Source organism: Lepidochelys olivacea, assembly GCF_965140295.1.
Source record: "Lepidochelys olivacea isolate rLepOli2 genome assembly, chromosome: 4".
Taxonomy (NCBI): Eukaryota; Metazoa; Chordata; order Testudines; family Cheloniidae; genus Lepidochelys; species Lepidochelys olivacea.
The window spans coordinates 122,446,185-122,468,125 of NC_140414.1; the positions used below are offsets into that span (position 1 = coordinate 122,446,185).

The 21,941-nt window shown below is 41.7% G+C and overlaps 1 protein-coding gene across 1 annotated transcript in view; it reads right to left on the reverse strand.

Annotated features, from left to right (window-relative positions):
- Positions 1 to 18,832, reverse strand: part of OTOP1 (otopetrin 1) — a gene marked incomplete at its 3' end in the record, with an annotated part of 35,436 nt that extends 16,604 nt beyond the window's left edge. Inside the window, exons 1-3 of the mRNA XM_084627643.1 lie at positions 18,345 to 18,832; positions 10,972 to 11,108; positions 4,681 to 4,739 (exon numbers count right to left, since the gene is read on the reverse strand). Coding sequence (XP_084483769.1) covers positions 4,681 to 4,739; positions 10,972 to 11,108; positions 18,345 to 18,768 — 620 coding nt within the window. The 5' untranslated portion in view covers positions 18,769 to 18,832. The remainder of the gene's footprint in view (positions 1 to 4,680; positions 4,740 to 10,971; positions 11,109 to 18,344) is intronic.
- Positions 18,833 to 21,941: the final 3,109 nt, after the last annotated feature.

The following is a 21,941-nucleotide window of genomic DNA, read 5'->3' on the forward strand; positions in this document are numbered from 1 at the left end:
TCCTCACACCCACTGTAGTCATCCTTTCCTTACAGAGATTCCTCTGCCTTCTCCAGATTCCACTCCATTCATTTCCATCTACTGAACAAGATTTCCTGGTTAAAATTATCAAAGCCACATAGGGGATTTAGCCACACAGTTCCAATTAAAATAAATGGAAATTGTGTGGTTAAGCACCCTAGAAGGCTTTGAAATCTCAGTCTCAGAATGTGATCCAGTCTGGGGCAAGAGAAAGATGTCTGGGGTAAGCAGTGAGATAATGGGTCAAAACATAACAGTAATTACAAACTGTGATGTTTTGATCCATTATTATAGAATACTGTGGTAGTTTTTCCAAGAGTGAGCCAGTCTTGGTCCCTCCACTTCCCACTGCTTACCACAGACTTCTTTCTTTTGCACCAAATTTCCAATGTGTTTGCATTCCTTCTTCTAGTCAGCTTCTCTGATCAATTCTTTATCTTGCTTTTGCACAAAGTCCCAGATTCAGAGGTAACACACTATAAGCAATCCACTTATAAAAAGATCTATTTCAATAGCTCACACTGCAAGCCTTATTTTGAAAATAAACTAAAAGAATAGTATTTTACATGTTTAAACAAACAGAACAATATGTTTTAATGTCACCCTGTATAGAGGTACTGTAGAGCATATAACAAAGGCTCTATTGTGCTGCTGCAGTGAAGCTAATAATGGAAGTAAAGAACTAATACATCACAAATGTTTTCAAGAGCATTCCCACAGTTGTATAAACTGCCCCCAAATCCAACTAACAGTGTTAGTGGTATTGTGTGTGGATTTTCACAGTTGTGATGCATAAAATATGAGTTTTTAATTCAGGACTCAGGAACCTGTCTAAAAATGAAAGCCAAGTCTGGTCAGATATTTATTATTTGTATAACAGTAGCACTTGGAAGCCCCAATCAAGGTCAGACCTCATTGGCTCTGTATAAAGACACAATAAGAGAAAGTCCCTGGCTCAAAGAACTTACAATTTAAATTGACAAGACAAACAAAGGTGGGAGACCAAACATAGTGAAAGTGACCTGCCTAAGGTCACACAGCAGGTCAGTGGCAGAGCCAGGAATAGAAACCAGCTCTCCTGGCTCCCAGGCCATTGCTGTATCTATTGGACCACGCTGCCTCCCTTGCTCAGGACAGCACACTGGATCACCTCATACTGTCCCTCACTCTTTCTATTTCACTCCTCACAGTGACTGTGTAAGGTAGCTGAGTAATATGCGGAACATGATACAAAGAGACTTGCTAAGAGCCACAGAGGGGGTCATTACTGCTGGCAAGATTTGGATTTATGAATTCCTGGCTCCAACTACTGAACTTGGGTCACTGGACCACACCTGTCTCTGCTCAATACATCAGAAAGCCTTATAGTCATAGGACTTGACTTATTTTCTTTTCTATATGTTTACCTAATTCTCATTGGTGTTCATGGGATTTATACATGAACCTAAAGAGAACAGAACCCATAGGCAAGGTTTCTGAGTCATTTTCTTATTTTGTTTTCTATAAATATTTGGCCAGCTCCTGTAGTTTGTTTAGCAGTGATGTTTCAAGATGAGCATTATGACATTTCATAGAATCATAGAAGATTAGGGTTGGAAGAGACCTCAGGAGGTCATCTAGTCCAACCCCCTGCTCAAAGCAGGACCAGCCCCAACTAATCATCCCAGCCATGGCTTTGTCAAGCTGGGCCTTAAAAACGTCTAAGGATGGATATTCCACCACCTCCCCAGGTAACCCTTTCCAGTGCTTCACCATCCTTCTAGTGAAACAGTGTTTCTTAATATCCAACCTAGACCTCCCCAACTGCAACTTGAGACCATTACTCCTTGTTCTGTCATCTGCCACCACTGAGAACAGCTGAGCTCCATCCTCTTTGGAACCCCCCTTCAGGTAGTTGAACACTGCTATCAAATCCCCCCTCATTCTTCTGCAGACTAAACAAGCCCAGTTCCCTCAGCCTCTCCACGTAAGTCATGTGCCCCAGCCCCTTGATCATTTTCGTTGCCCTCCGCTGCACTCTCCAATTTGTCCACATCCTTTCTGTAGGGGGGGGCCCAAAACTGGACACAATACTCCAGATGTGGCCTTACCAGTGTCAAAGAGAGGGGGATAATCACTTCCCTCAATCCGCTGGCAATGCTCCTACTAATGCAGCTCAATATTCCATTAACCGTCTTGGCAGCAAGGGCACACTGCTGACTCATATCCAGCTTCTCAACCACTGCAATTTCCAGGTCCTTTTCTGCAGAACCGTTGCTTAACCAGTCAGTCCCCAGCCTGTAGCGGTGCATGGGATTCTTCCATCCTAAGTGCAGGACTCTGCACTTGTCCTTGTTGAATCTCATCAGATTTCTTTTGGCCCAATCCTCTCATTTGTCTAGGTCACTCTGGACCCTATCCCTATCCTTCAGTATCTACCTCTCCCCCAGCTTAGTGTCATCCACGAACTTGCTGAGGGTGCAATCTATCCCATCGTCCAGATCATTAATAAAGATGTTGAACAAAACCGGCCCCAGGACTGACCCCTTGATGCCGGCTGCCAATTAGACATCGAGCCATTGATCACTACTCGCTGAGCCCGACAATCTAGACAGCTTTCCATCCACCTTTGTCAGGCATCACCAGATAAACTTGTTGGCTTACATCTGTGGCGCTTCATCATTGTACAATACCACGCATGATGACAGTAGAATGGACATTCTTTTTTATTCTTGCTAGAGATCTTTTGACATTTAGGAGTGGAGGTCCACTGAAGTCAATGATGCCACATGAAGATCTCGGCTAAAACTTTCAAATGTACCTATGTGAGTTAGGAGCTTAAATCCTACTGAAAGTCCATAGGACTTAGGTTTCTAAGTCACTTAGGCACTTTTGAAAATTTTATCCCTGGCCACTGTAAGTCTTTTTGCTGATTTCTTCCCCTTTCTCAGTGCTGTTGCCTATATTTTTTATTACTTTTTCAATCATGGTTTAATTTTGTCTCTGCTGAAATGCTGCCCACCTGTGCAACCATAGTTTTAAGAAGTATTTTCATAGTTACTACATAGTTTGACATTTCCATCTATTTAATTAAAAATAAAAAGAGCTATCACTAAGATATACAAGATGCTGCTCTGTATTCCCACATGAGAGGCCCCGTTGGATCCTTAAAGAAGAAGAAAGCCAAAAACGATGGGGTGGGAAAAGCAGGAATTGACACTAAGGGTTTGATCCTTCCTTCCTTCCTACCTGACTGTTCAGCTGCAATATTTTCTGAGTGCACATAAACCTTATGCAGGCAAAACTCCCGCTAAAGTTAATAGCAGATTTTTAGGATTGGACCCTAAAAGAAGAATGGATTTTTTAAGGTAATTGTAAGGTAACTAGACAGCTCAGGAACTTGGGGATGGGGTATAAAAACATTTGTCTCATGATCATTGGTTCAGTTTGCCTGCAATGTGAAATCAGATGATGATCTCCATCCTCTGGCTGTAGCACAGTTGACACTTCTGCAAGCAGAGAGGAGACTGCTGCCAGCACTATTGGTGATGTTCCTTCCAAGCCAGAATTCAGACACACTGAGCCTAATTTACAGGGGTGTTGAGCTCTCATAACTCCAAGCGAAGTCAATACAGGGAGTCATTATTCCTGGAAATTGGCCCAACTTTTAGGGAGCTGGGTAGGAAAGGTTTAATTGCTGCTGTCTATTCTATATGTATTTTGTGAATAAAGATACGGGTATAGTCTTTGTAATCTATGACTTTATACTATCTACCTTAGGCACTTATCTGGTCTCCATTAGTGTAGTATCTGAGCACCTCACAATCTCTAATACATTTATCCTCATAACAGCCCTGTGAGGTAGGGAAGTGCTATTAATTCCATTGTACAGATGAGGAACTGAGTTAGAGAGAGACTATATGACTAGCCCAAAGTCACTCAGGAAGTCTATGGTAGAACAGAGAATTGAATCCAGGTCTTCCAAATTCCGGGCTAGTGAATATAGTCCTCTATTTCAAGATCATCTGAGTTTATTTAGTGTTTCCAATTAATGGGATATGTAAATCACACTGTAGATGCCAAGGTCTGCCATCAGATGTGTACACAAATCCCTCTGACTTCAATGGGAGCTATATGGGCATACCTCAGAGCAGAATTTGTCCCACAGTATATTTGTACATTCATATCTGGTCCAAAGAAGGCATTCCCCCATAACAATTTAAGATGTTGTCAAACGTGTGTCACTGAATGCAAGCTCCTGCATACAGTGGCTGATGCCAATACCCTTCAGACAGCTAAATAAATTAAACATGAAACATATAGGTGATATTTCCTTACTCTGAGAAGGGTATGTGTAACTCCCAAGATGAAAAGTTACTTTGCTGTAGCAATCATGTTACATGATTCAATTAGTGGGAAAATAAGCATATTCTTTGACTATTTTTGTTAAAGAAGTATAAACGCTGTTTAAATTGAAAATATAAATTAAAAAATAATGATTCACCCTCTCACTTACTCCAGTAAATGGAATTGCACCTGATTTACACAAACATAAGTAAAAGGAGAATCAGACTCCAAAAGTTTTCACGATCTGCATTTTTATGATAATACAGTACATGTTAAAACAATATACATACAAACTAGAAGTAATGTTCTAGAGCTAAATCATATTCATTTTACCTTTCAAGTGTTTTGAAAGACTGGATAATATCCTTGGCATGACACCAAAGAAAATACACCTAAATGGAAATACAGATAAAATACAATCAGTTCATTTGGGTAAATGTCACTATATTTGTGAGTATTAACAATGAAGGTGGATATACAGGAAAACGCTGATGGCCAGATTCTCTGCTGGTGTAAATTGGTGCAGATCCATTGCCTTCAGGCTCAACTGATCTGAAATGTCACTTGGTCCCCTGTTCCATTCACCCAGAACTGCCTGCCACTCAGAAATCTAACATCTCTCATGCACACAAGACAGTGGAATAGATTGCAGTAGAAACTTCATTAAATATGTCTCATCCAAAATATATCCCATACTTTGAGTTTCTGTATCTGGAAAGACTTTTATTTTTCAAGTAGTGGTGAAAAATGTGAAGGAAAGTACCAGACTGACAGCACAGAAATATAAAGTCCGCTGTCCTAGGGGTAGGCAGCCGCCAAAGGCGGCATGCGAGCTGATTTTCAGTGGCACTCACACTGCCCGGGTCCTGCCCACTGGTCCCTGGGGCTCTGCTGTTGACCTGGGGTACCAGCCGCTGGCCCCCTGCCAGTTGGGGTTCTGTCCGCCGGCCCTGCTTGGCCCGCTCCCGGCCCCGGGTCCTAGCCACCGGTTCAGGGGGCTCTGCTGCTGGCCTGGGGCAGTGAGGGGTGCAGACAGGGGCAAGAGGGGGCACAGTTCAGCACCCCCACCTTAAAAATTGTTCCAGCGCCACTGTACTTGGATATTTTTAAGTCCTGATTTGCTGCTTCCATCACTATCACGCCACATGGAACAGCGCACTGCATTTGACATTGAGATTAGAATGTACATGCAAGAACTGGAATCAGAATTTTCTGACAGATTTCAAGACTTCCAGAGATTTGGCCCAATGCTTTCTTTTCTAATTAAACCTGAAAAGTTCAACAAAAGCGACTTGGATTTGTCTGTATTTCAGTGGGCAGGTGTTGAAGATTTCAAAATGCAGCTCATTCAGTTAAAAACTCAGAATTGTGGGCATCAAAGTTTGGAGATCTGCAGAGTGCACTTGAAGCTACCGAGAGAGATCATGGGGCCTCTATTCTGACCTGCTGGACGTCCCTGCCAGTGAAATTTAACTGTTTGAAGAAAACTGCGTTTGCAATGCTTTCAGCATTTGGATCCACATACCTGTGTGAATGGTATTTTCACACATGAAATCTGTCCTCTGTCCCTCTCGGAGCTGGTTAACAACTGATTACTCAGAAGCCGGTGTGGAGCTTAAAGTATCCAAATACGTGCCAGACATTGGAAAACTCAGCAAAGAAAAGCAAGGGCAAGGATTACACTAAACTGATAAGAGCTGCATTTTAATTTAATTTTAAATGAAGCTTAAACATTTTAAAAACCTTATTTACTTTACATACAACAATAGTTTAGTTATATATTATAGACTTATAGAAAGATACCTTCTAAAAACGCTAAAATGTATTACTGGCACGTGAAAGCTTAAATTAGCGTGAATAAATGAAGACTCGGCCCACCACTTCTGAAAGGTTGCCAACCCCTACTCTGTCCACAAGACAGGTATTGCAACTGCAAGAGTAGCAGTGCTGCCATGAGCATCTATCCTTCTCCGAGAGGAGCATTTTGATGGGTAAGAGGTTCGAACTGGTTCCCAACCCATATAAAAGTGTGTTTCTTGCCTGAGGCTGCCAATTAATAAAGGGCTTTTATCTTGCAGCACCTGTCAATTAGCAACCAGTATTATTAATTTAAAAGGTATGGGCCAGTACATTTACATTGGGCTTTACAGCCTGATCAAGGGAGATGAATCCCCTGCCCCAAGTCTGAAGTCTAAAATAGACAACAATAACACACATGAGACAAGTTACGAGATAACATTTCAGATGAGAGATCATTGGTGAGTGGAACAAGGTAGGAAGAATTCCGGGAAGATGAGAGATTTTAGGAGGGCTATGAAGGCGATCACAGTGAGGGCTCCCAGTGGACAAGAAATGGGAGACTGCTCCATGAATGAAGTGGCTGCATGAGCAAAGGCACGAAGCCAAAAGAAGGAAATGGAAAGGAGTGGGAAGAAGAGGAGAATGAGAGGAATGTAGGAAGTGAAAGTAAGAAGTGAGATCAGAGATGTAGCCAGCAGTGAGATTTATGTAGGGCCTGGTGAGGCTGAGAATGTTGAGAATGATGAGGTAAGAGACAGGTCAATGAAGGGATTCAAAGTGGAGGGGTGCTGTGAATAGCCCGCAGGGAGGAGAAGTGACATACAGAAAGCAGGAGAGAAGGTTGGTAGTAATCAATCTGAGAGACAACTACAGCAGGTACAAAAGTTGTAGCGGCCAAGAGAGCATAGAAAGGTCAGTTTTGGGGGATATTAAAGAGGCAGAGCACATCAATGGAGACTGGGTCTGAGAGGTGGGAATGGGGGGGAAGAAAGAAGAATCAGATGATATTGAGGTTGTGGAAGGATAATGGAGTGAGACTTCAGGATTTAGTTCCCTATTGATGCAGTCTAGTGGAATGAATGAGGAATGCAAGGTGATAATAGAAGGATACACCAGATTCCACAGGGATGCTGGCATGGAATCTGGAGACATCAATCTCAGTTAGGTTCCCAGAATACTGAAGTTTGACAATAGAGGAAGTGCTTGAAAAGAGGTCAGGCATAGAATCACAGAGTTTAAGACCAGAAGGGAACACCAGATCATCTAGTCTGACCATCTGCATATCACAGGCAACCAACACTCACACCCTAAACCCAATAACCAAAATTAGACCACAGTATTACAAGCCCAGGAGGACTATTATTTGCCACAGACAGAGAACAGGAGAGACTGAGGTGCACCAGTGCCCAAGGCCCCTGCAATGGCAGGGAAATGATTAAGTGAGATATACCCAGATAATCTTGGCAAGTGACCAGCATCCATGCTGCAGAGGAAGGCAAAATACCTCCAGGCCACTGCCAATCTGACCTGGAAGAAAATTCCTTCCTGGTCCCACAAATGGCTGGTGATCATGTGATATTTGGGACCCTGACCATGTGAGCTTCCTGAGCTGTGCCAGCCAGACAAGGACCTGAGTGAGAGAGCTCTCAGTGTCACCTCACAGCTCTGGCCCATTGCATCCAACGTCCCATCTCCAGCTGTGGCAAGCAAGGAGATAAAAAGCAAATAAAAACAAAAACAACCCAGCATAATTGAGGGGTTTGGAGTGGGAAGAGAAGAATCCGTTCCTGATTCCTGCACATGGCTTGCTGAAACCCTGAAGCATGAGATTTTAGGGACATCAGACTGGAAGTGAGCCTCAGGGCTTGCCCCTACCATCACAAGTAACCCCATCATACAATCACACTCATAAATTTGTCTAGCCCTCTCTTAAATCTAATTAAATTGTTTTCCCCCACAATTCCTACTGGGAGGCTGTTCCAGAACCTCATTCCTCTGCTGGGTAGAAACCTTCTTCTAATTTCCAGCCTGAATTTGTTCATAGACAGTACATACCCATTTGTTTTTGTACCAATATTGTCCTTTAGCTTAAATAGCTCTTCACCCTCCCTGGTGTTTACCCACCGATGTATTTATAGAAAGCAATCATATCCCCTCTCTGCCTTCTTTTTACAAGGCTAAAAATGCCAACCTTTTCCAGTCTCCTTTCATAAGATAGGTCCTCCATTCCCCTGATCATCATACGAACAGAAAAATGGCCATACTGAGTCAGACCAATTGTCCATCTAGAGCAGTATTTTGTCTTCCAACAGGGGCCATAACCAGATGCTTCAGAGAGAGTGAACAGAGCAGGGCAATTCATAGTAGTGCTTTTCTACACCTGTTCCAGTTTTATTCATCTTTCTTGAATATGGGTGAACGGAACTGTACACGGTATTCCAAAGGAGATTTTACCAGTGCCTGGTACAACCACATTAATACTTCTGTCTCTACTGGAAATGCATCACCTGATACATCCTAGGATTACATCTGTCTTTTTTGCAGTCACATCATGTTGATGATTCATAGTCATCTTGTGATAGACCAACACAACCAGATCTTTATCCTCCTCTGTTTCTTCCAACTGATGAGCCCCTAGCTTATGGCAAAAAAATGCATTAGACCCTAAGTGCATGACTTTGCACTCTACTTTGAATTTCATCCCATTTGTATTACTCTGGTTGTCAGTCATCCAGATCTTCCTGTATAATATTCCAATCCTCCTGTGTATTGACGGTGCCTCAAAACTTTGTATCATCAGCAAATTTCACTAGCAGATGCTGACTTTTTGTGCCAAAACCACTAATAAAATTATTGAATTAGATTGGTCCCGAGACTTATCCTTGAGGAACTCCACTATAACCTCCCTCTAGTCCAATAATTCACCTTATATTTACCTTATCATTCACCGCCTTGTACTGATCCTCAGCTTCTCTAATTTCACTAATAATTTCCCATGTGGTATCAAGTTAAATGCTTTACTGAAGTCCAAGTATATTAGATCTAATGCCCTTCCCTTACCTAAAAATGGTTCACTCATTCTGGGCACCTCAATTTTTGGTGCCAAACTTGATATCCAGGGCCTGATTTTCTGCAGGCCCCATTAACTTCAGCTAGAATTATGCATGATCAGCACCTCTGATTTAAGGAACTCAAAATTAGTGGACACTTTTGAACATGTGGGCCTAAGTCTACACAACATTTCATTGGCAAAACTGAGAATTCTGATCTCCAGCCACCTAACCAGAAGACCCACATTCCTGCCACATTTGCCCATCTGTTCAGTGAAACATTTGCCAAATTTAAAAAGGGACTAAACTAAAACACTGGATCAAAAGGCTTCCAAACTTTATGAAAGTTTTGAATGAAATCCAAATTTTCTGGCACAGTTCTTATACTGTGGCCCATCGCCATGTTATCTATGCACCTTCTGGAGGTGCATTAAGTGACCTGACTAGCATCAGTTATCTGTGTTTTTTATTTTTCCCTTCCTCAGTACAGCGCTGCGTTGCACATGGAATCGGAATTGGAATTCTGCTTCAGAGCTGGTTGTGCAAGGGAATGGAAGCTAGTTGGGCCTCCCCCAACCACACACTGTGCTCAGCCCTCATGCATGTGCATAATCTGGCTCACCATCCAGGATGGAGAAATTGTAAGAGGATCTTGATTCAGGTATTCAACATTATGGAGGCTATTGTGAAATCTCAACAGTCTCTCCCTTTTGACCTATTACATAATAACAAGGGAGTTGTCTGCAAGTTTAAAATACTAGAAAAGGAAACCCTTCTTTATGCAACATGTAATCAAATGTGGAATTCATTGCCACATGATGACATGGAGACAAATGGCTGGACTTAGAATACGACTGGATAACTGTACACTCCTCATTGGCTACGTTTGCTGCTATCCACAATGTGATGTGCGTAATCAAATAACATGCTTCAGGGTGAAAACCATCATTTACTTGTTTTAGGAAGGAATTTCCCCAGATGAACAAGCATTGCACAACTACATAAGTACATTATGTAGGAGTTTTGCCTTCCTTTGAAGAATCAGATATTCATTACTGTCAGCCGCAGGATACCAGACTAGATGGATCGATGGACTGAACCAGTATGGCAAGTTCCTGTACAGAAGCAACAGTGAAATGCATGTTTCAGAGTAGCAGCCGTGTTATTCTGTATTCGCAAAAAGAAAAGGAGGACTTGTGGCACCTTAGAGACTAACCAGTTTATTTGAGCATAAGCTTTCGTGAGCTACAGCTCACTTCATCGGATGCAGTGATGAAGTGAGCTGTAGCTCACGAAAGCTTATGCTCAAATAAACTGGTTAGTCTCTAAGGTGCCACAAGTACTCCTTTTCTTTCAGTGAAATGCATTTGTCTCATTTCATACAAAAAAAATTATGACAACTATGTGCCTAACTTGAACTACAAAAAGGTATGTCATTCCAAATGTGGGACCAAATTTTTAGGAGACCTTCTTATCCATGTGAAACATTTATATATACATCTCTATATGTGAGGAGCTAGTTCATTTTCAGATACAAACAGGCATTTTTGGATACAAATTGGGTAACTTCTTGCTCAACTGCCTGGTCTGCATGCTCAAATCCCAGTTTGCATGCAGAAAGGGGTATGCACACACAAAAAGTTTAGCCCTTAACTACTTATCTCCTAATGTTTTTATAAACTAATTTAGCAAAAACAGAGCAAGAGGAACAGACAAAAGTTATGCTTGGTCAGAAAAACAGACATAATAACAAGCTAAAACTGGTTGCTTTTACCTGTAAAAGCGTATGCACTGCATGTGTGACAGGAAAAATGCCTTCAGTTGCTGATAAACAGTTTGAAAATCCAATAAAGTATCCAATTTTAAAAGAGTCCAGAATTAAAGTAATCACTGCAAATAATGTAATCCCACCTAAGACAAAACAAATATTAGAAAATGTTAATATACAGTTAACCTGTCTTCAGAGAATCTGTACTAATAAATGAAAATTCATGTTTTGAAAAGGCTATCCCTACTAATCAGTAAAATAAGTAAATGGTCATAAGATCAGTTTACTCCATGCAATAAAGCTCTGTAATTCATGAAAGCTCCTTCACAATCTATGACTTAAACATAACCACAATACATGAATAGCTCATGCAGTATGTAGGGACCAATCTTACAATTCCCAGGGAGTTGAGGGCATTCAGCATCTTGTAGAAGCTGCTCAGAACTTTGCTGGATCAGAGCCTCAAGTAACTGTAGCACAGAGCCAGTTATACAGTCAAATGAATTAATGCACTATATAGCTACACAGCAAACTATACCATTCACAGAGCTGAACAATAATGTTACAGTCTCCTGACCCAAGAGTCCTACACTGGGTAGTAATACAATCACTTGGTATGCCATCTCAATTGTTCAGAAGGTTATACTGAACCACTATAAGTCAGAGACCAAAAACTGTATGCTTTCTTTTTACAAATGCACTCAGATTTCAGACTTCATCCTGAGATCCATTACTTTAACATACATAAATAAATAAATAGTTTGTCTAATTTTTTATATAATGTTTTTAAAAGGTTTTTTTAAATGTTTCCTTTACTGGTTTTTTTAGTATAACTCCAATGTCTTTCACTTCAAAGATCTAAATGGGAACTCATTGTGGAAAGCTATATGATAAGATACAGCTGTGTTGCTATTGAACCTTATTGTACCAGCATAATTAAGTAACAAGACACAACGGGAGATAAAATTACTGAGCCAGACTCTGAGACCTTTATTCAGTTTTTTTCCTAAGTCCTTACTCAGACAAACTCCCATTGACTTTAACTTAACTTTAGCTGAATAAAGCCCAGGTAAAAACTGGCTAAGGACCCTCAGAACGTAGATCACTGTGTCTTTGTCCCTATTTCTTATTGCTCAAAGAGAATTGTGATCTGAAGATGGTAAATGATATCACAAGAGTTGACTTTATTAAGTATTTATATTATACTTAAAGGTCCAAATCCTGCTCACCTTATTAACGTGAGATGTTCCACTGGAATTATTGTTTTGGGGCAATATATATTTTGTTCCCTAAAATTAAAGTTAACAAGTCAACGAAGGAGACCCTTCATTTTTATAATAACATGTTAAATACCCTACTAAAGGTGAGCTATTTATTTGAATGAAAATGTTTAAAATATAGTGTAATTGTTGCTGTTTGGGAATTATTCATATTTACAGTGTACTCACCTGTTCATTACAAATGAACAAGAAGCTCCAACATGGGTTAGGTAGTACCTTCTATTGGACCAGAAGTTGGTCCAATAAAAGGTATAACCTTACCACCTTGTCTCTCTAATACCCTGGGACTGACACAGCTACAACAACACTGCATACAAGAAGCTCCAAATCTGGTGCAGTGGAGAAAAAAATACATCAGTCACTTTGCTACAGCCATTTCTAAAATAACACAGTTTATTCAATTTGTTAGCTCTTTGTCAATATACAAATACAGATTTGGGGACAGAATGCAATGTGAAGAATTTCATTTCCATTAGTATTTTTAGTTTTAATATTTTACAAATACTTGCTATATAAAGAAACCAAAGACCAAAATCCCTAGGGTTATACCTTACACCAGCAGAGAATTTGGCCTCAACTTTTCACTTTTATAGTTCAAAAACTAAGGGCCCACTCTGCAAACACCTGTGTGTGTGCGTAATTTTACTCAAGCGAGTATTCCCACTGAGTTCAATTGAACTAGTTATTATGTGAGTGACGTTACTCACATATGGAAGTGTTTGAAGGATTGGGCCCTAGGTTTAACTACACGTATTGTATAATTTTTCATTATGTACACAAGTAAATTGTACTGTAAGGTGGTAGATTCTAGACTGCTTTAGCAGTTAGTCGTTTAGGTTTCCTTCTACAAGGAATTAATATTGTTCTAAAGGGAATTAGCATTGTTAATTCCATTAAAATAACTTGCAGGATTAATTTCTAAAAATACCAGGAAACTACTACCAAAAAAATGCAATTTTAAAAATCAGTCTATTTGGATTTTTTTTCTAATGGCTTCAACATGCCTTGAGGATTTATTTCTTTTTGAATATAATTATCTCATCAACAGGAAACAAGATCCTTCTGCTGCAACAGTTTATATCACATTGGAGAAAAACTTATGTGGTTCTTGTTTAATAAATTCTTATACATAGACTGACTTGATGTGTGACTGGAAATGATTTAAGACCTTAATCCTGATTCCAGTGGGAAAACTCCCATTGAGTTCAGTGGTTTAGGCTCAAATCCTAATATATAATATTTATATATTATAAATATATGTATACACCATTTTCTCTCACTTTAGTTAAGTACTATATATAGTAAATATATTTATAATGTAGATTTATAATATTTTATCATTTATAATTATATATTTATAATTTAAAATGGTGTGAAATGGTGAAGCAATGTAGTTGGTGAAAAGGATGCACAGTCCTAGGGTCTGATTCTGCAAGCTCTTTTTCATTACTTATGAGAAGAGTTCAACTGACTTTAAGGCATTACTAAGGTGAAGAAAAAGAAAGAAAGAAAATCAGGTTTAAACACACAAAAGCAAAAATAATCATATCTTAGATTCCTGATCAGACCCCTCCACTACGCACATATTTGTTTTTGCATGAATCAGCTATTGTATATTTACTGTAACTCCCTTCTGTGTAACTTGGTATTACACATGGTCATGGATTTCCTTTAATGAGGGTTCTAGATTTCAAGTGTTTTAGACAATTATTCTAAATGGTCAGTGGAGAAACACTTACTTTCCCCCCACACAGCGTAATCATGATTTATGTCATAATGAGTATTTCTGCACACATGCTTCCTTTGGTTCTCTTTAAATATGCTATGGGTTCAAACTTACTCCCACTGAAGTCAACCAGAGTTGTGCCCATTGACTTCAAGGAAGCCAGGTAGGTCTTCTGTGACTCATATAAATAAAAATATTTTGTTTGGTCTGGTTCAAACAACAAGTAGTACAGGTAATGTCTCAGGCCAATACACCAACAACATATACAAAATGCCCAACATTCAAATTTAAGGCTAAGGGTCATAGTCCACGTTAACTAGGCTGGCCATAATTTATGTATAACTTGTGCTGTTGGAGAAATAGGATAAACTTGCTCATGGGAACAATTTGTTTGTTTCTCTCTTTTTTTTCATAAGATGTCCACCTCATTTGACTGATCTTCATTGTTTTCTTGTGTAGTTCCTATGGCTCTTTTTTAACCATGGGATCAAGACAGGAAAATGCCATACTGGAATAAGTCAGGCAAAGGACTTCATTTATGCATCTTTCTTGATAAGCTTTGAGGAAATGATTACTTGGGGCATGCTCATATAATCCTAATGGAAGCAAAACAGCAACTGAAGTCAATAGAAACATTGCCTACATTAAGACTTCAGGAGATGTGCTTTGTATACCATACAAATTGGGAAAGAACAATGCTCTAAGGTTCAAACTGCCAATATCTAGTCACAAAAGGATCTGGTTAGAAATGGATATAAAAAGATACATAACTATATAAAAAGATGTTTTTGTTCAGTAATTCTCATCCAACATTTATGCTGGTAAAATGCAAGCCATAAGTGATACAGTAATTACAGTTTTTCACCATGGTATTCACTGACTAAAGAAAATTCATAAAATAGGTTATTTATTGGATATCAAAATGCTGGACAATTAAATCCAACTAAGTAATCTAGATAAATATTAACATTTTCTAGTCTAACTAGTCTTTTTTCTAGTCTTACCAGTTAATTCATGCACATTTTCTTTATGCAATGAGAACAAAGAGGCACATTCTAAAAAACTAGCTAATAGAGCTGGCCAAAAAAATGAGGAAAACTTGTGAAAATAATCATGAAAATGGTCAGACTAATTAACGGTCAGAGTGATTAACCAGTAGAACAATTTACCCAGGGTTCTGATGGATTCTCCATCACTGCCAGTTTTAAGATCAAGGTTGGATATTTTTCTAAAAGATATGCTCTAGGAATTATTTTAGGGAAGTTCTATGGCCTGTGTTATACAGCAGATCAGACTAGATGGTCACAGTGGTCCCTTCTGGTCTTGGAGTCAAAGAATCAATGACAAAACGTTTCTTTTTTTTCAAACTTTTAAACAGTTCTACTAGCTAATCATTTTTATCGCAACATTATTGATACTTTTTAAGAGATTAGTACTGTAGTTCTAACTCTGGAAAAGGAAGGTAATGTGAGTCTTGCCAGAGTAAGTACTGCAGGATTAGACCTTTTTTAATAAATCCAGGTATGTTTTCTTCTAACATTGGTTAAAGGAATTGTCTAGAATTGTCCAAGCAATAATTTAGCATAGGAAAATGTGGTCTGAATATCAGGAAAATTTTTCTAACTGTGAAATTTATTAGACTGTGAAATAGTCATCCAATGGAAATTTTGGAAGACTCATCACTTGACAAAGCATTAAAGAATGTACTGTAAAGAGCAATCCTGCATTGGCGGGGGATATGGATAAGATGACCTAATAGTTCTTTTGCATATCTCATTTCTAAGATTCTATGATTCATTATATCCTCCATGGCAAGTGAAAAAATGTGCCACAAAGATAAAGGGCCAGATTTTGCCACCCTTACTCAAGTTGAGTAGTATCTTACTCCTCAATTAATGGAACTACTCAAGGAGTAAAGCGCTACTTAATGTGAGTAAAGGTAGCAGAGCTTGGCCCAAAATAAAGCCAAATTCAACCTTGGCATAAATCAAATGACACCCAAGAATAATTTGATCCATCTATCTTCCTAAAGTAAAACTGTTTAACTACCAGGATTTGGCTAAGAATGGCATATTATTATGGGAAATAGTAAATAATAATCAGTGACTGTTCATGTGATGCCATGTTAATAGTATAAATTTTTAGCAAAGTGTCTATGCAGAAAAAGTATGTATAACTTTGGGTTTTAATAAAATACAAATTTCAAGTACTGTTAATACTGGCAGTAAGAGACTAAAGAAGGCACAGCAGTAGGGCTGAGAAAGAATGAAGTTTATTAGCAACTACTTATTGTTTAGAATTATCACATTTTAAACTTCCTAGTGTTTTTCATCTAAGTGATAGTCACTAGCTGCTGCACAGAGAATTTTCTCTATTTGCATCTAAGCCATGAGATATTGATTTGAAAATTTCTCTGGCCCCAGTGGTTTATTCAGCCTCTATATTGCATTTAACTCGTTGGTGTTTCCAGTCTACCATTTACAGCACTACAGGCAGAAAAAAAGACTGTTAATAAAAACAGCCTTGCCAGCTGGAATTCCAAACTACAGCTCAATGGTTACTGCAGAGGACCTTGCTTTTTTCCTGCAATCCTGAAACACAACATTCTTTTCAGTTAATGTGATTTTGTCATACTATTCAATACAACATTCAATAAAACCATTGCGGGCCTACATCCCATATGCACATGACTGCGCAAATAATGGCTTCTGCAAAAGCCTTGCAAAGCTTCCCAGAAATTCCCTTTTTCGCCTACAGGTGCTACCAGTATGATACACATAGTTCATATCCCAAACTGCAAGCTCCTTGGGGGAGGGTCCTTGTCTTCTTGTCTCTCTGAAAAGTACCATAAATACTTATGGTGCCTTAAGAACATAAGAATGCTGGGTCAGACCAATGATCCATCTAACCCAGTATCCTATCTTCCAGCAATGGCTGGTGCCGAATGCTTCAGTTGGAATGGACAAAGCATGGCAATTATTGAGTGATCTATCCCCAGCTTCTGGCAGTCAGAGGCTGAGGTACACCCAGAGCATGGGGTTGCATCCCTGACCATCTTGGCTAATAGCCACTGATGACCTATCCTTCATGAACTTATCTAATTATTTTTTGGACCACAATATAATTTTGGCCTTCATAACATCCCCTGGCAATGAGTTTCACATGTTGACTGTGTGCCCCATGAAGAAGTACTTCCTCATGTTTGTTTTAAACCTGCTGCCTATTAATTTTAATTAGATGACCCCTCCTTCTTGTGTTATGTGAAGGGATCAACAACACTTCTTTATTCACTTTCTCCAAACCATTCATGATTTTATAGACCTCTGACATAACCTCCTCTTAGTTTTCTCTTTTTTCAAGCTGAACAGTACCAGTCTTTTTAAACTCTCCTCATAAGGAAGGTTTTCCATACCCCTAAACATTTTTGTTGCCCTTCTCTGTACCTCTTTCAATTCTAATACATCTTTTTTTAAATGGGGCAACCAGAACTGCATGCAGTATTCAAGGTGTGGATGTACCATGGATTTATAGAGTGGCATTATGATATGAACTCTCTTATCTATCCCTTTCCTACAGGTAACACGGGTAATAATAACAGTTTGTTTGTATAGACAAGCTTTGACACCTGTGATGCATTCTGCAATAAAATAAATAATATTGCATTGCTTGAAAAGAGTTCACTTCCCAAGTCCCAAATTCCTCTAGACAAATAGACTCACACCTACACAATTGCCTGATCTAACCTAACTATCCTATTTTAAATGTGCCCACCATCCTGGTTATCTAGGTTTTAAGTAAGTAGGGAGTGTGCATGAGGCGGGGTTCAATCTGTAGTTTGTTCATCTCTGTGATTGGTATCCATATAATCTATATCTACATCTATTTTTATATCTAGATATAACTATGTATATCTAGATATAACTATGTAGTTGATTTTAATTTTTGTTTGGTTGGTTTTTATTGTTTTTGTACAGAAAATAAGAAAATTATCATTATGAACAACAGAAGAATAACAAAATAAAAAGGAGCTTCAAATATACTGGTGTCAAGCATATGTCGGACTCTGGTAGGAAAGGTAGACATTAGGGGATTTCAGAGGAACCCTCTGGGAGTGAAATTTCTCTTTTCATAGTAATCTGACTGAAGTTGCAGGTTGCATGGAATGAATCCACTAGAAATTTCCATTCTGCTTGAGTATAGGAACCTTCACTACTATACGGCCAAGGGTAGGGCAAGTTCACAGACCATAGATTTGACCCTAAAACGCGCTGAGCCCCCTGGGAGGTTGTGGGGTTTTTTTTGGCATCCTCGCAGGGGAAACCAAAGCGCAGACTTGGCTCTGCCAGTAAATGGAAGTGGGACTCGCGACTTACACTTTAACCAGCGGGCTCCTGCGTGGGTGTCTTTCTCTTGGATCAGCGTCCTCTGCGTGTAGCTCCTGAAGATGTACCACAGCATCCAGAGCAGCTGGATGAGCATGATGGTGATGAGATAGGAGAGCAGCTCCTGCTTGCTGATGCCCACGGCATGCACAGCCCAGGCGAACATGAGCAGCAGCCCGGCTAGGAACAAGTTGATGCCGTACTGGCTGCTCAGGATCTCAGCGTTTTTCTGCGGGCAGCTGCTTCCCACCAAGCGGCTGCCTCCAGGCTGCCCTGGGGGCCCCTGCGCCGACTTCTCCATCTCCCACTCCTCCGGCTGCCGGCTGCTTGGGTAAGGCTGCGGCTGGTCCGGGCACCCCTCGCGGCTCTTCTTCCCCGCAGAGGTGGAGGTGGTGTCTGCATTATCTTCCACCATCGCGGCCACCCGCCAAGCGCCCTGAGACCGGCTGGGGGTGGCCGAGCTCCTCAGCGGGACTCGGGTGGGGAAGAAACGGGGGGTGACAGACAAGGCCCCGCAGCAGGGACCCCCCTACTCGCTGTGTAACAGTGAGGAGGCGGGGGGGGGGCAGCGAGCAGGGTCACTTCGCCGCCTCTGTTAGCGCTCACAGAGACCGCTCAGCTCCACTGCCAGCCTGCTGCCTCCTTCCCTTCCTCCCCCTGCCTGTGCCTTCTCCTGCCCGGGTCACCTCCCTGCTCCCTGCCGGGCTGGGCTGGGCTCAGTGGCCTCAAAGTTCCTCCCTCCTTCCCCGCGGGTTTGCAGGGGCTGCGTGCTCAAGCAGCAACGCGCCTCACTCGCCCGGCTCTCGCTCCCTCGCCTTCGCAGCGCAGGGAACCCGAGCCGGGTTCTTATAGAGCCGGCCGGCCGGCGCGGCTGGGGCAGGTCCCGCTGGCACTGCCGCCGGGCTGGCGCGGGAGGGGATTGGATGTCAGCCGCCCACCGCCCTGGGGGGGGGGTAGTGACCCCTGGGCAGCTCACGAGCGTCAGCCAGCCCCTGGGCCCCGGTCCCTCCTTCTGTCCCTGCCCCGGGTGCGAGCGCCGCGAGCAGGGGCGCGGGGGTCTAGGTATCCGGTGCGGGAGCGGGGAGCGGGCTGTGGGGTGGGGTGCGCCTGTTGGAGGAGTGTGTGGGAGGAGGTGGGTATGGCGGGTCTGTGTGCCGCGCCTCAGCAGGGGTGAGACGGGTGACGGACGTCGGGCGATGCACACGGAGGGGGCTGATTTCGGAGGGCCTGCAAGGCAGCTGGAGAAGGCTGCACGTCGGGCCGCTGAAGCGGGGCGTCGGGGAGTGGGGCGCGCCTGTTAGGGTGGAGGGCTGAGCTGTGTGTCGGGGCTGGAAGAGAGGGGCAGGGTGTTTGGCGGTGGGGAGCCGGGTAGTGTAGCGGTAGCGGTGGGACGGGAGGGGCGAAGGACGCAAGCGGTGGCTGGAGCGGTTTCCTTGTCGGGGTGTGTAATGGAGAGGTGCGGGGATTCGAGTGCGGGCGGGTTGTCAGCGTGTCGGGGCCCGGGCTGTGCGGTGGAGCTGTAGGAGCAGGGTGTGTGGAGCGTGCTGGTAGGAGTGGGAGGTGTTGGTCGCCTTAACTGTGGAGGGGATGGGTAAGAGAGGTGAAGGGGTTCCCCCGTGCAGGGGCCTGAAGAAGGGGTGGTTTGTCAGTGCTGAAAGCGGGCGAGAGTGGATTGTTTCTCGGTGTTTGGGTGGGGAGTCTGTAGCGGAGGTGTGGGACTGAGGTGGGCGGTTTGTGGGTGCCTAGAGTAGGGGCGCCTGACATGAAGTGGAGAGGTGTGATGTGCTTTGAGGAAAGGGAAAAGGAAGAGAGAGAATAATCAGCGCAGAAAAATCCATTAGCTAATTTATCTTTCCCAGGGGAGCTTTGTGGAAGGGATCCACAAATAATGACAAAGAGCTAAGCCACGTGGTATCAAGAGAGAGAGATAGAATGTCAGTGTTTCCTAGACAGATTCCTGAAAGGCATATGGAGTCTGGGATCCGGAGGGGGGAATTAATAACAGGTAATTCAATTCCATCTCACTCAGGTGGAAATGTGGTAATTGCCATGATCTGGGACTTTCATTCCCTCTCATCTTATTTTGGCAGGTATTACTTCATCTGGCTATAAAACACTTTTCTTTTCAAGCAGCATCTCTGTTACCCAAGGGAGTACAATCTAGTAAGGAGCTAAGAGTCACGACTTCTAGGCATTGCTGTGTGACATAGGCAAGTCACATACTGTATAGCCTGATCCTATAATGTGCTGAGCAGCTGGGAAATGCTGAGACTCCCTCAGTTTCCGTTAAAGACAGGACAACCAAGGGCACTGCAGAACTGGTCACTGAACCATCTGTACCTTAATAACAGGAGTGTTGTGGTGCTTGACTAATTAACATTTGTAAAGTACTCTGAGATCCTTCAGTGAAATGGTTACATATGTGGTATTATAATGTTTGCTTGGTAGAGAATGCCAAACTCAGGGTTTCAAAACAGGTTTAGTTATAACCTCCTATTTTTGCTTATACAAGACATAAATAAATAAGTAAATAAGTAAATAAATAAAAGATAGATTTAAAAACACCCTTTATTTGGGCTGAAATTGCCCACCCTTGCTAAATAATTTCCATTTAAAAAAACAGATGCAGTTTTTTCCAGTTAGGGTAGACTGGAAAAGACAGGGGGGGGTATTCTAAAAAAATAATGTCACACTTTCATCACTCTATACCTACTCCCACCACCACCCCCCAGAAGCAAACTGTAGCTCACCCACACTCTTTGTGACATACAAACACACGTTTTATTTGCTTAGCATGAAAGATATAGGGACACAATTTGCATGAGCGAGCCTATAAATGTCTCATTGAATCACATGCAGTAAAATCCTCCAAATCCACCACCTTAACAGCCAGAGCCAGAAAGTGGATGTGATGCTCTGTACCTCAGGGGAACACCCTACACCCCCATGTTCATCTTTATAAAATGACTGTGTGGTATCCAATGCCAAGTTTGTCATGTTGGGTGTCTTTGGAAGGCTCATAATGCACTGAGCATGGCTATTATAGTGATGTTATAGTAATTGTTACAGTAACGTTATAAGTCATAATTTCATGTATATAATTATGAGGCTGAAAATGTATCCTCATGGCTTAAAGCAAGCCCATGAACAAAACTCTCCAAGAACAGAGAGGCAGTTCACACCTCATCAGGGCATGGTTGGGACAAACCCAGCCCAGCCTCACAGGAACTATGGACACTGGCTTAGGCAGCAACAAAAGAATCTGTTAGACCCTTGAGCAAGTCACCCCCTTCCTTTGGTCAGTTTGAGACTGTGATGAGGTAATGTTCACCTGACTCTAAAAGGGGAGGGGAGCAAAGCCAAGAGGAAAGAAAGGACATGATAAAAGGGAGAGACATTTTGCCATGCTCTTTCTCTTCCTCTTACATCTACAGACACCACCACCACCACCAAGCAACTGAAGCTCTTATCAAAGGGGAGAGCCTGACTGAAAAGCAATCAGCCAGTCTGTGGTGAGAAGCATCTAAGTTTTTAAAGACACTGAAAGTGTTAAGATCAGCTTAGAATGCATTTTGCTTTTATTTCATT